The sequence below is a fragment of the Heteronotia binoei genome, chromosome 10 (genome assembly GCF_032191835.1).
Source record: "Heteronotia binoei isolate CCM8104 ecotype False Entrance Well chromosome 10, APGP_CSIRO_Hbin_v1, whole genome shotgun sequence".
Taxonomy (NCBI): Eukaryota; Metazoa; Chordata; class Lepidosauria; order Squamata; family Gekkonidae; genus Heteronotia; species Heteronotia binoei.
In genome coordinates this window covers 63,821,902-63,834,398 of record NC_083232.1, presented here as the reverse complement: position 1 = coordinate 63,834,398, position 12,497 = coordinate 63,821,902, and the positions used below count along the sequence as shown (strand labels likewise).

Here is a 12,497-nt window from a genome sequence, read left to right as displayed (position 1 = left end):
GGTAGTCTTCAAGAACACGGTGCTGGCTATACCCTCTACTGGTCGGGTAAGTCAAAGGCTGAGAGCCGCCTTTCTGGTGTTGGCTTCATGGTCAGGAACTCCATTGTCTCTAAACTCGAAAACCTGCCAACAGGTCACTCAGATCGTATCATGTCTATGCACCTCCCACTTCAAAACAAGCAGCATGCAACACTCTTCAGTGTGTATGCCCCAACCCTTCAAGCAGATCCTGCAGAAAAGAACAAGTTCTATGCTGATCTACGTAACCTCGTACGGAAGACCCCTACAGAGGACAAGGTGATCATCCTTGGCGACTTCAATGCCAGAGTAGGTAAAGACTCGGAAGCCTGGAAAGGAGTACTTGGCAAACATGGCATTGGCAACTGCAATGATAACGGGCGCCTCCTGCTAGAATTCTGCACGGAGCATCAGCTCACCATTACCAACACTATCTTCCAGCAGAAGAACAGTCTGAAGACAACCTGGATGCACCCACGGTCCAAGCATTGGCACCTTATTGACTACATTCTGGTGCACCAGAGAGACCTTCGAGATGTCTTGACACTTGAGTAATGCCCAGTGCAGAATGTCATACGGATCATCGTCTTGTACGCTGCAATCTCCGTCTTCACTTTAAATCTGCACCCAGGAGGAAGTTTCAGGTTGGCAGCCTTCAGTCAGCCGAAGTTAAAGCTGCCTTCCAGGCAAAACTCCAGACAAGAATTGAGGACCCCAGTCGCCTCACAGATCCTTCTCCAGAAGCACTCTGGGAACACCTAAAAACTACCATCCTGCTGACCTCTGAAGAAGTCCTCGGGTTCTCCACAAGGAAGAACAAGGACTGGTTTGATGAGAACAATCAAGAGATCCAAGAATTACTGGCAAAAAAGAGATCTGCCTACCAAGCACATCTTGCTCAGCCCTCCTGTCCCGGGAAAAAAGCAACCTTTCGCGCTGTATGTAGCAACCTTCAGCACAAGCTTCGAGACATTCAGAACGAGTGGTGGACCAAGCTTGCAGAGAGAACTCAGCTATGTGCAGACACTGGTGATTTAAGAGGGTTCTACGAAGCCCTGAAGGCAGTATATGGTCCATCATATCAGGCTCAGAGTCCCCTGCGTAGTGCAGATGGCCAAGTGCTCCTCACAGACAAGGCATCCATACTGAACCGGTGGTCGGAGTATTTTCAGGTTCTCTTCAGTGCCAATCGTGTAGTTCAAGATTAAGCAATCCACCTCACCCCACTTCAAGCAGTGAAAACAGAGTTGGATGAGATCCCCACCCTAGAAGAGACTGTTAAAGCCATCAAGCAACTGAAAAGTGGCAAGGCAGCGGGAGTTGATGGAATCCCACCAGACATCTGGAAGCATGGGGGCATAGTACTACATAGCACACTTCACAAAGTACTTGTCACCTGCTGGGAACAAGGCAAACTACCACAGGACTTTCGCGATGCAATCATCATTACTCTACATAAGAACAAAGGGGAAAAGTCAGACTGCTCCAACTACCAGGGGGTAACCCTGCTCTCCATCGCAGGCAAAATCCTTGCTAGAATACTCCTGAACAGACTGGTGCTCACCATTGCAGAAGAACTCCTCCCAGAGAGCCAGTGTGGCTTCAGGGCTAACAGGAGCACCACCGACATGGTATTTGTTCTCAGGCAGCTCCAAGAGAAATGCAGGGAACAGAACAAGGGTCTATATGTGACTTTTGTCGACCTTACCAAAGCTTTTGATACCGTTAGCAGAAACGGCCTGTGGCAAATCTTGGAACGTTTAGGATGTCCCCCAAAGTTCCTCAGTATGGTCATCCAGCTGCATGAAGACCAGCGAGGCCAAGTCAGACACTGCAACGATCTCTCGGAGCCCTTCCCAATAGGCACAGGTGTAAAGCAAGGCTGTGTTCTCGCGCCAACTCTCTTTTCGATCTTCTTTAGCATGATGCTTCAAAGAGCCTTAGTAGATTTAGATGACGACGATGGTGTCTACATCTGCTATTGCACCGATGGCAGCCTGTTCAACCTGAGGCGACTAAAGGCCCACTCCAAGACAATGGAAAAACTTATCCGAGAGCTACTGTTTGCTGATGATGCTGCACTTGTCTCCCACTTGGTATCAGCTCTGCAGCATATGACGTCCTGCTTTGCAGAGGCTGCCAAGCTATTCGGCCTAGAAGTTAGTCTGAAGAAGACAGAAGTTCTCCAACAGCCTGCACCCCAGGAAGATTATCACCCTCCTTGCATCACTGTGGGTGACAGTTTTGAAGACAGTCCAGCAGTTCAGCTACCTGGGGTGCATCATCTCCTCAGACACCAAGATTGACAAGGAGATTGAAAATAGACTGGTAAAGGCAAACCGTGCATTTGGCCGACTGCATAAAAGAGTGTGGAGCGACAAGCATCTGAAAAATGGCACAAAGATCAATGTTTACAAAGCGGTTGTGATGACAACCCTCATCTACGGCTCCGAATCGTGGGTTTTATACCGTCATCACCTGCGACTCCTTGAGCGCTTTCATCAGCGCTGCCTTCGCACCATCCTCAACATCCACTGGAGTGACTTTGTGACCAACACTGAAGTCCTCAAGCGGGCGGAGGTTACAAGCATAGAGGCATTGTTGTTGAAGATGCAGCTGCGCTGGGCAGGGCATATCTCCAGGATGGAAAACCACCACCTTCCCAAGATTGCCCTGTATGGTGAACTTTCCACTGGCCATCGAAATAGAGGGGCACCAAAGAAGAGGTACAAGGACTCCTTGAAGAAATCCCTTGGTACCTGTTGCATTAACCATCACCAGTGGTCTGTCCTAGCCTCAGATCGCAAAGCATGGAGGCACACCATCCACCAGGCTGTCTCTTCCTTTGAGAACGCACACATAGCTGGTCTTGAGGATAAAAGGAGATTGAGGAAAAATCGTACTGCTACAGCACCAACTCCAAATCAGACTTTTCCCTGCAGCCACTGTGGCCGGTCCTGCCTGTCCCGCATTGGTCTTGTCAGCCACCAGCGAGCCTGCAGCAGACGTGGACTACTGCACCTTTCTTAAATCTTCGTTCGCGAAGTCAAGCCGAGAGAGAGAGAGAGATGAAGAGAGGGCAGAATTGCTCAATTCCTACTTTTCCTTAGTCTTCTCTTCTGAGGGAAACAGTGCTCAACATGGCAAAAACAGAACATATAATGAGGGTATGGAGTTCCAACCTAGGCTCAGCATAGGGGTAGTACATAAACACCTAGGGTGCGGTCACACTCACCATTAAATCCATCTGCAACACGCCTCTATTATAATCCGCACAACCAATTTCCCGATCAGACAACAGCCAGGCTCCCGTTCTAACCCATGTGGGTCCCGTCGCTGGTCGATCAGAGTGTTCTACCGGACCTTGTTTCATGAGATGTCAATCTGCATTAGCGCAGGCGCAGTGATGCCTGCTATCTGCACTATTGAGCAGATCCAGTGTCTCCTCCCTTCTCCACGAGAGACCTCGCACACCCACCATGACCTCGTTCTTGAGGGCGGGGATGCGCGTCGCTTTTAAATGGGTTGGATCACTAACAGTTTTGCTAGTCTGTTGGCACTACTTTTGCAGTATGAGCACTACGTGTGCAGAAAAAAACCCAGGAATTCAAATCAGTTCACATCTAGTTCACATCTAGTTTCAAAAGTGAGTTTTGTTTCCAGACATAGGGGCGGGTAAACGATTTATCGAGCCAACATTTGCTCGCTCATTCACTGGCGCAGTGATATCACTTGCAGAGGGCTTTGGATGGGGAGCGGTGGTGCGCTTCTGATGAGTCACTAACGATGAAGCATTCAAACAGAGAAATTCTGCTCAGGAACCGTTCTGTATTTAATGCAGTATCAAATTAGTCTGTGCCCCAGTCCTCTCAATGCGGGACTCGTTTGTACAACCGCTTAAAATCCGACATGCTTCTGGACTCCACTCATGCCCGTAGCGTGATTTTATGAACGTCTGACCTCACCCCTAGTTTCTTTAAATAAAACAAAGTCCTCAGGACCAGCTGAACTGCATCCAAGAGTACTAAAAGAGCTTTCAGATGTAATTTCTGAGCCTCTGGCCATTATTTTTGAGAATTCTTGGAGAACAGGTGAGGTGCCAGAATTGTTTTCTGTGGCCCCAGAAGGTAGGACCAGAACCAGCAGGTTGAAATCAAATCAAAAGAGTTTCCCGGCTCAACATTAGGAAGAACTTTCTGACAGAGTGGTTCCTCAGTGGAACAGGCTTCCTTGGGAAGTGGTTGGCTCTCCTTCTTTGGAGGTTTTTAAACAGACTGGATAGCCATCTTACAGCATTGTGGATCCTATGAATTTTGGGGGGGTGGGTATTTGTGAATTTCTTGCATTGTGCAGGGGGTTGGACTAGATGACCCTGGAGGTTCCTTCCAACTCTATGATTCTATATCAGCTCAGCATCTACCTTAAAATGCTTCTTGAATTTTAATTGTCATAGTAAAACCTTACCCCCATCATACTTTTCAAATTACTTTCTCCTATGTGGCCACAGTGGCATGATGATGATTTCCATCTGTCCACTTTATGTTTTGGTTATTTTCCCATTTTTTGTGGGGGGAAATATTGGAAAGTTTGTTCAGCAAAATTCTCACATGGGATTTAAACAATGTAGCCCAGAAGCAATTTTTTTTTGTTTTTTTTGGGGGGGGATAAGAAAGGAGGAGCACAATAAAATTTAGAGGTTCCAAAGCCCCACTTCTGTGAGCTCCTGCCCAAAATGAGGTCTGGATATTCACTTAATTTTACTTGATCATTTTCCCTGGAGGAAGCATGACCAGAGTCTTTAAAAAAATCTAATTCTTTAAATTTTTCAAACAGAAAAAAGTCATTTACTTACTGATAAGAACTGTTCACAATTTCCTTTCTCCCAGGCAGTGAACTTTTCCCTGCTTTTCATTACGACTCAGTCTCTTCAGCTGACTAGCTGAACTCATCAGTATACAGTCACAGTATGTTCTAGCCATTTGAGGTTGCATAGTTGAATTGTTGCTTTCACTGCCCAGAATTCATATTCTTCATAGCCAACTCTGTCATAGGTCAAACTCAGGTCTGACAGGGGCAAATGACCAGAACTTATTTTGATTATAATAAGGCCAAATTAACAGCATTAACCTGCTTGAGCTGGATTCCTCAACTTGTCTGGTTTCACCTCAAGTTTTCAAAGTATGAATCTTGCTGTCCTGTTCCTTTTTCTTAGCAATCAAGTGAGCCCAGCTATGAAAGCAGCCCCTGGCATTCTTTTTGTATATTTGTATGAAGACTAACTACCCCTAAAGTAGCAAATAAATAACTATAGAAAAGTCTTCATTCCTTTTTGTATCAAAGGGAGGATAAATTTTCCTTGGAGAAGCAGGAAGACAATCTTTCAGATACAAGCAGTTAAACTGCTTCCAGAAATGTATGTAAAAAGATGCAATCAACTAGATACATGTACAAAATACAGAACTGCCTACAAAATTAGTCATGACACTTATGTATATGTCTGTTTGCAACTGATTCTTATGAATAGATTCTATAAAAGTGAATATAACTAAAACAATACTCATGTGTGTGTATGTGTTCGTGTTTAAATCATGGCCTTAATAAATTAAACTGCCAGCTTCACATAAAGATTTAAGAAGATCCCATCTCCACTCTAAATAACCTGTTTCTTGATCATTTTTTTCCTTTTCTGTCACTAGCCAGAGGATATTGGACAAGCACCAATAGTAAATGCCCCAGAAGGTGGGAAAGTAGATTTAGAAGCCTTCAGCCAGTTTACAAAAATTATCACACCAGCAATCACAAGAGTGGTGGATTTTGCCAAAAAGTTGCCTATGTTCTGTGAGGTATGATTTTTTTTAAAAAAAACTTTTTCTTCCTTTCTGCTACATGATAAACGTTTGTATTAAAATGTGACATTTGCCTTTTGAATTTAAAATAACACTGATTTTAATCCAATTATTCTTTTCTACTAAGTGAGGAATCTTGCTCCAATGTCAGTTTTCCTCTGATTAGAAGGTTCCCTCCCATACTGAAAGACTCTTAGCAAAAGGAATCACTGATGTCATGAATTAACATCATCAATGAAAATACATTATTTCAAAGAGCCAGTTTGGTGTAGTGGTTAAGTGTGTAGACTCTAGTCTGGGAGAACCAGGTTTGATTCCCCACTCCTCCACATGCATCTGCTGAGTGACCTTGGGTCAGTCATAGTTCTTGAAAGAGCTGCTTTCTCTGTTGTGGGGAAAGGAAAGGAAAAGAGATTGTAAGCAACTCTGAGAGTCTAAGTGAAGGGCAGGGTTTTATAAATCCAGTATTTTCTTCTTCAAAATTATGCTTTCAAGTCCTTTTACAGTATTTCCTCATCTCCACATGATCCTAAATGCTTGCACCAATAGGTCAGTGTAAAGTTCTTACATTGGGTTCAGTGCTAAGAATCTATTCTGTTAGTAGTGATGCTTTCCACTGGTGGAAGGAATCTTTCCTTATTGCAAAATACATCCTTTAGGGCCAAACCATGATTTGGTATTACATTACTGCCTATTGTCATCCTAAATAATATAAATTCTTAGGTGGGGGAAGGTTTAGGATAGATAAGGGACATTAGACCAACAAATATGATTTCTCTTTTTCTATGTTGACTCAGTACCTTATTAGCAGAATCAAATAAAACAATAACACTTTCCAGAGTTTTATTGGTGTAGTAAAAATAAAACATAGAATTATAATTAGACTAGAATAACCCATAATTAATTATCTGTCTCCGTGTAATTTAATAAGGATATTTGTGTTAGCCTGTGGCCATCATTTCTACAGTTAGCTAGATTGCATTGTTAAGCAAGACACTGAACACATAGATTTTATGGTGTGGAAAATGTGCCAACATCCAGGAATGCTGTTGGTCACTGGCTTTTTGGGCCACAGCTGCAAGATGGAGAGGACTCCAATACTGGTGAGCAAGAAGAGTTTCCCTCACTTCTGTCCCAGTTTCCCTCCCCTCCAGGCTCCCAATACCAGTAACAAAACTGAAGGAGAAAGAGAATGGCTCTTGCGAATATTGGATTATTTGCCTTCCTTTCATTCAGGTCCAATTGAGGGGGTGGGGGGGATGATGGCCATTTAGCCTGGGCCTCAAGCTGAAAGGGGACCTCATATTTTTTGTCTTTTTTGTGCTTTCTGGGCATTTGTTAAGTTTCACACCTTGTGAATAGTTTCCTGTTGTTTCTCTTAACATTTAAGTTTCACATTCTGTGTCACTCTTTTTTGTATATTTTGTATCATTATGCCTAGGGACCTCAAAAGGTGGAAGTGGTCTAGACCTCTCTGGATAGGGAGACCAGCTCCCAACCCCACTAGCTCTGCCCACCACAAATCAGCTGAACAAGGAGGAGAAATACTGGTGGAACTGGGTGACTGGCATCACCCTGATGCCTTTACATCACATCTGCTGCAATCCAGAAGTAATATCATTGCATTAGGTCACCCTCTTGCAGTTGCCCAAAACTCTACAGAACATTGCCCCTATGTAATTACATCACTTTCTGACCACTGTGTCCCCAGTGATAGCAATACTTCACCAGCAAAGCCCCCTACCCCAAGAACTCCCCTGCTGGCTGCCAGTTCAGGCTGCAACCCTCTCTCTAGACCTGTGAGAGAAATTGCTTGCACGTTGCTGCCTCCTTTCCAGGCTCAAACCTGTTTGTAATGAGCAGATGTCCTATCATGCATGGCAGCACTGCTGCTAGATATGGAAGGAAGGATTGAGAACTGCCTGTACTTCACAAGTCACCATTCTATCTCTGATGCTGCAAACCCCTGGACATCCTCTTTTTCCATTATTTCATTTCTAGTGTCTTGTAGGATTGTCCATTCAATTCATGCGGCCTAACCAGACATGATTTTTAATATGTGTGCACTTAGAGGTTACTTATAAGTGTTGTGCCCATCTGTTTAATCCTAGACCTATTGCTGCCATGGAGCACACCATGTTAGAAAAGGAGAGGATGAAGTGCAGCTACTGCTAACTTTATCCATCTTCCTGTCATCCTTTCCCATCATCCCTCCCCCCCCCCCCCCAGCAAAGAGTCCAGTCCCCTTGGTCATGCTGGGATAAGATTTAAAAAGAAGGGTATAGTGGTGCAGTTGTAGAAGGAGCAGGGAAGGAAGGAAGGAATACACAGATGCTGCTTCCCCTTAGGAGTTGCTTTGTCAATACACCAAAAGAAATATAGGGCCCAAGTATGATGATTAGAATGCCTCCTCAGAAAATACTGCACAACACTCATATGTGTGGAAGGTTGTCCATATCATTGCATGATTTAGAACCATAAACTTCAGTGGAAATGTCTTCACTTTGAAAACCTATGTAGAAAGCAGACAATGCACAGCAATGGCTGATATACTTTGCCTTTGTAATTTTTAAGATCAAGTCAGGATACAGAACTTTTTATAAGCAAGTACCCAAAACTGACTCTTCACAGACTGAAGCAATGATAAAAAAATACATGGGGAGGCAGAAACTGGCCGGGGGGGGGGGGGGGGCTTTGAGAGCTATCAGGGTACCTTTCTAGCCCCATCCCTGTATTCACCAACATCTGTTGTTAGAGACACAGCAAATGCAAAGGGACAGCATCTACACTGTTTGCTTAGTCTTTTTTGTATGGAATGAAGGGGCACATGTATCCTAAGGGAACTGTGCTTGTTTCCAAATCATAACATAATGCAAAATCTGTTGAGGTTATTAATTTATTACTGTTAATCCCACCCCCTCCTCACAACAAGCACCTTGGTGGGTCTGGGAGATTAGTATCTCAAGCTAGGATGCAAAAGAGTGACTAGCCCAGGGTCACCCAACAAGCTTAATTGCAGAGTGGAAAGCTGTATCTTAACCACTGTGCCATGTTGATGCTAGATTAGATTTATATTAAATTTCAGTTTTAGCCCCATTATTGTTTTTTTCTCTTTGTTGTTCCCCTTTGTTTTTCCTTCCCTTTATCTCTCCCCCCACAACTCTGTTTATGAAACAGCATCACTTCCCTCCTGAATGAAAACTGTATTGTCTCCTATGGTTTCTGTCCTGTGTAAGCCATTTAGCCTGATATAGAGGAATCTGATTGACTAGGATCAGTCAGTCTCCCTTTGGATCAAACAGTCTGCATCTAAGTCTGGCAGCTCTTGGAAATAAAACTAAGCTGACAGTGCAATCAACATCAACATCAATTCTCCTTTCCAAAAGACTCCATTTTAAAAATTGTCTTTGCCCTTGGAGCATTGCTTTCACTTCTGCCATGCAATGATTCTGTCACTCACTCGAAATGTTTTTTGACAAGGCTAAAAGCAATCCCTGTGCTAGTCATATAAATAAGACTTTATCCCTTATCCCATTCTAGCCCCCTCCCAATGTGAATCTCAGCTAAGGACTAAAAATAAAATGACTTAATGCAAAGCAGATCTAAAAAAGATTTTTTTTTTGTTTCAGTACCTCCCTTCTGTAATGGGCTCAGGGTGATTTGTTACAGACACAAGAACAATATGGCTGCCAGCCCTGAAGGCTTACAGTCCACATTGGATAATAGCCTGCAGGGTACAGGTGGGATAAAGATGGCTATGTAGGTTGTATAACAACAATAAGTACCCTTGTTGGGTCAATGGTACATGTCTAACTGGATTGTAGTAGTTATGATGTATTTATTATTATATACCTGCCTCATTTGGCAAATTTCCCACACATTAATCTCAACTAAGGCCTAAAAATAAAAAAAAGATTACTGAATAGAAGATTGGGCATTTCTTAAGCTGTTCTTAAGTATATTTGATGTACACTCTTATTGGAAGGTGGCAGATGAGTGATTAACAAGCTGACCTTAGTGATCAGAACATAACCTAGGCAATGAATGAATTGGGACTGTATACCAATGAAATGGTTTCATTTTAAGACTGTCACTCTAGAGAAAATGCTTTCTGTTAAGTGCAGTAAAATTTATTCTCCATAATCTCCAAATACAGCTGCCATGTGAAGACCAGATCATCCTTCTGAAAGGCTGCTGCATGGAGATCATGTCCCTCAGAGCTGCAGTTCGCTATGACCCCGAGAGTGAGACATTAACGTTAAATGGGGAGATGGCAGTGACAAGGGGCCAGCTGAAAAATGGGGGTCTTGGTGTAGTATCCGATGCCATTTTTGACCTGGGTATGTCACTTTCATCGTTCAACCTCGATGACACGGAAGTCGCTCTTCTTCAGGCTGTTCTGTTGATGTCTTCAGGTGAGAACAGAAAATATATATTAAGAACTGGAATCTTAGTTATTGGCCATCCTGCAGAGCTCTAGGCACTCTATGGTCCTTCAGGAGAATTTGGGGTAACACTTTAGAATGCCACAGTCAGACCACATAGCAAATAATAACAAAAGAGTCTAATAGTGCTTTAAAAGCTAGCAAATTGTTTATTTCATAAACTTTGATGGTCAGAGCCTGCATCATCAGACATCTCACAGAGTGTGCTGTGGCTATAAGAGTTTGTGCCATTTGTTTGTTTCTGAAGAGCCACAAGTGCTCTAGCTACAACAAGCTAACATGGCTAGTCAGAGGTACATTCACCATGCAAATGGTATGAATCCTAGATTCTTATTGGCTTCTGCTTGGCCCTGAAGACTGCCAGGCAGGGATAACCAACCCTGGCATCATTTTTCCATGAATCACTCATATAACGATTTAAAAAAGTCAGTCCCCAAGTGCCAAATGTAACATCGCAAAAGCTGTGTGCAGATTATGACATGGTCTCTTTTTTAGCTGTGTAGAAACCAACCATTGTGGAAGTTTCACTGCCTAACTCTCTGCTAGTCCTAGGATATCAGCCCATGGACTATGAACAAAATGCATGGTGATTTGTTTTTTGCCTGGAAAGGTTGCTGACTTTAGGGTTTAAACAGGATTAACTTTTCTTGAAATGTTCCCAGTGCCCAGGTCAAAGTTATTAAGAAAGGGGGAAGCAGCTGGCAGATGAGAAGTAATGGATAGAAATGGAGATGTAATGGATAGAAAGCCTGCCACTTGGAAGCCAGAAGCAAAGTTTCATTCATGAGAAATTACAGACTGCAAACCTGTTCGTTCAGGGCAGTGTGACATCATCCAGAATAAAGCAATGCAGTAGCCCTTAAATGAGATTCTAAGGACATTTCATCTGTATCATAAAACACTTATCCTCTGTTTTCCAGGCAATAAAGGATGAGGTGGTGAGTGCCTAGGGCTTCATGGACCAAGATGACTGACTGGACTTTCCCTGATAGGCAGTGAGGCTCTTTCAGCTGGAGCAGAGAAGCCATACTTTATATCATCAAAGTTATGGGTGATGTGCAAAAGTAGGCTGTAAAATAATTCTTAATCTAAATATCTGCAATTTAAGGCTAAGGAGACATGGCTCAGTGGCAAAGCACCTGCTTTGCATACAGAAAGTCCCAGATTCAGTCACTGACATCTCTTCCTAAAAGAATCCAACAGGAGGTTAATGTGAAAGGCCTCTACTGAAGCCCTGGAGAGCCTTTGCTAAGTCAGAGTAGCCAATACTGGCTGCCTCAGTGTTAATGCAGCTTCATGTATTCATGTATATATTCAGTGGGTCTACTCAATTAATTTGCCAAACGAATGAAATGGACCTGGTTGGCTTGGTTCCAGCTGTTCTGTTTTGTCAAAGTGATATTTTGGTGAAGTATTGCTCAATGCAAGTAAATAACTTTTGGTCTTTCCTTTAATTTATACAGATCGCCCGGGTCTCGTCAGTGTCGAGAGGATAGAAAAATGTCAGGAGGGTTTCCTTCTGGCATTCGAACACTACATTAATTACCGAAAGCACCACATTGCACACTTTTGGCCAAAACTGCTGATGAAAGTGACGGATCTGCGAATGATCGGAGCCTGCCATGCTAGCCGCTTCCTGCACATGAAGGTGGAATGCCCAACAGAACTCTTTCCCCCTTTGTTCTTGGAAGTCTTTGAGGATTAAAAAAGGCTGGAGTGGTTCTCAGAATTCCTATAGCACTACTGGGTGTCATTTCATTCCATTGCCTAGTTCCTGTTTTCTTTTGTCCATTCTCATGTTTGTTCCACCTTGTTTTTATTTTGGGGATTTTATTTTTTTAAATAGGCGTGAATGAATACGTCCCTTCAATGCGGGTACTTGTGACAGCTGCATTTATTTTGTTTGTCTGTTTGTTTGTTTTCGTCATTCAGTCCTTTGATGTGAATCCTCTTCACGATGGGAGTACAAATGAACCTGTTTCATTCACCAGCTCTCAGGCAAATCACAAGCTCGCACTCATCATTGCTTGGAATGATGCCAAAATGGCAGGAGAATCAGTAGATAATCAAATGGAAGTTTTTTATTCCAAACCCCTATTTTATTTTGTTCTTTTTCAGTATTAACTCAAGGAGTGCCTGCTTTGCTGAAGAATCAGGCAGGGTCAAGTGAGTTTAGTCACTCCTGGGA

General features: G+C 43.2%; 1 protein-coding gene across 4 annotated transcripts in view; it reads left to right on the top strand.

Moving 5' to 3' along the window:
• THRB (thyroid hormone receptor beta) overlaps positions 1 to 12,202 on the top strand; it is a 259,087-nt gene extending 246,885 nt beyond the window's left edge. For 3 of the 4 annotated variants that reach the window (XM_060248793.1, XM_060248794.1, XM_060248791.1), the window contains 3 exons: positions 5,715 to 5,861; positions 10,021 to 10,279; positions 11,773 to 12,202. In XM_060248793.1, coding sequence (XP_060104776.1) covers positions 5,715 to 5,861; positions 10,021 to 10,279; positions 11,773 to 12,014 — 648 coding nt within the window. In that variant the 3' untranslated portion in view covers positions 12,015 to 12,202. The remainder of the gene's footprint in view (positions 1 to 5,714; positions 5,862 to 10,020; positions 10,280 to 11,772) is intronic. The other variant, XM_060248792.1, reaches the window with a different exon arrangement.
• Positions 12,203 to 12,497: the final 295 nt, after the last annotated feature.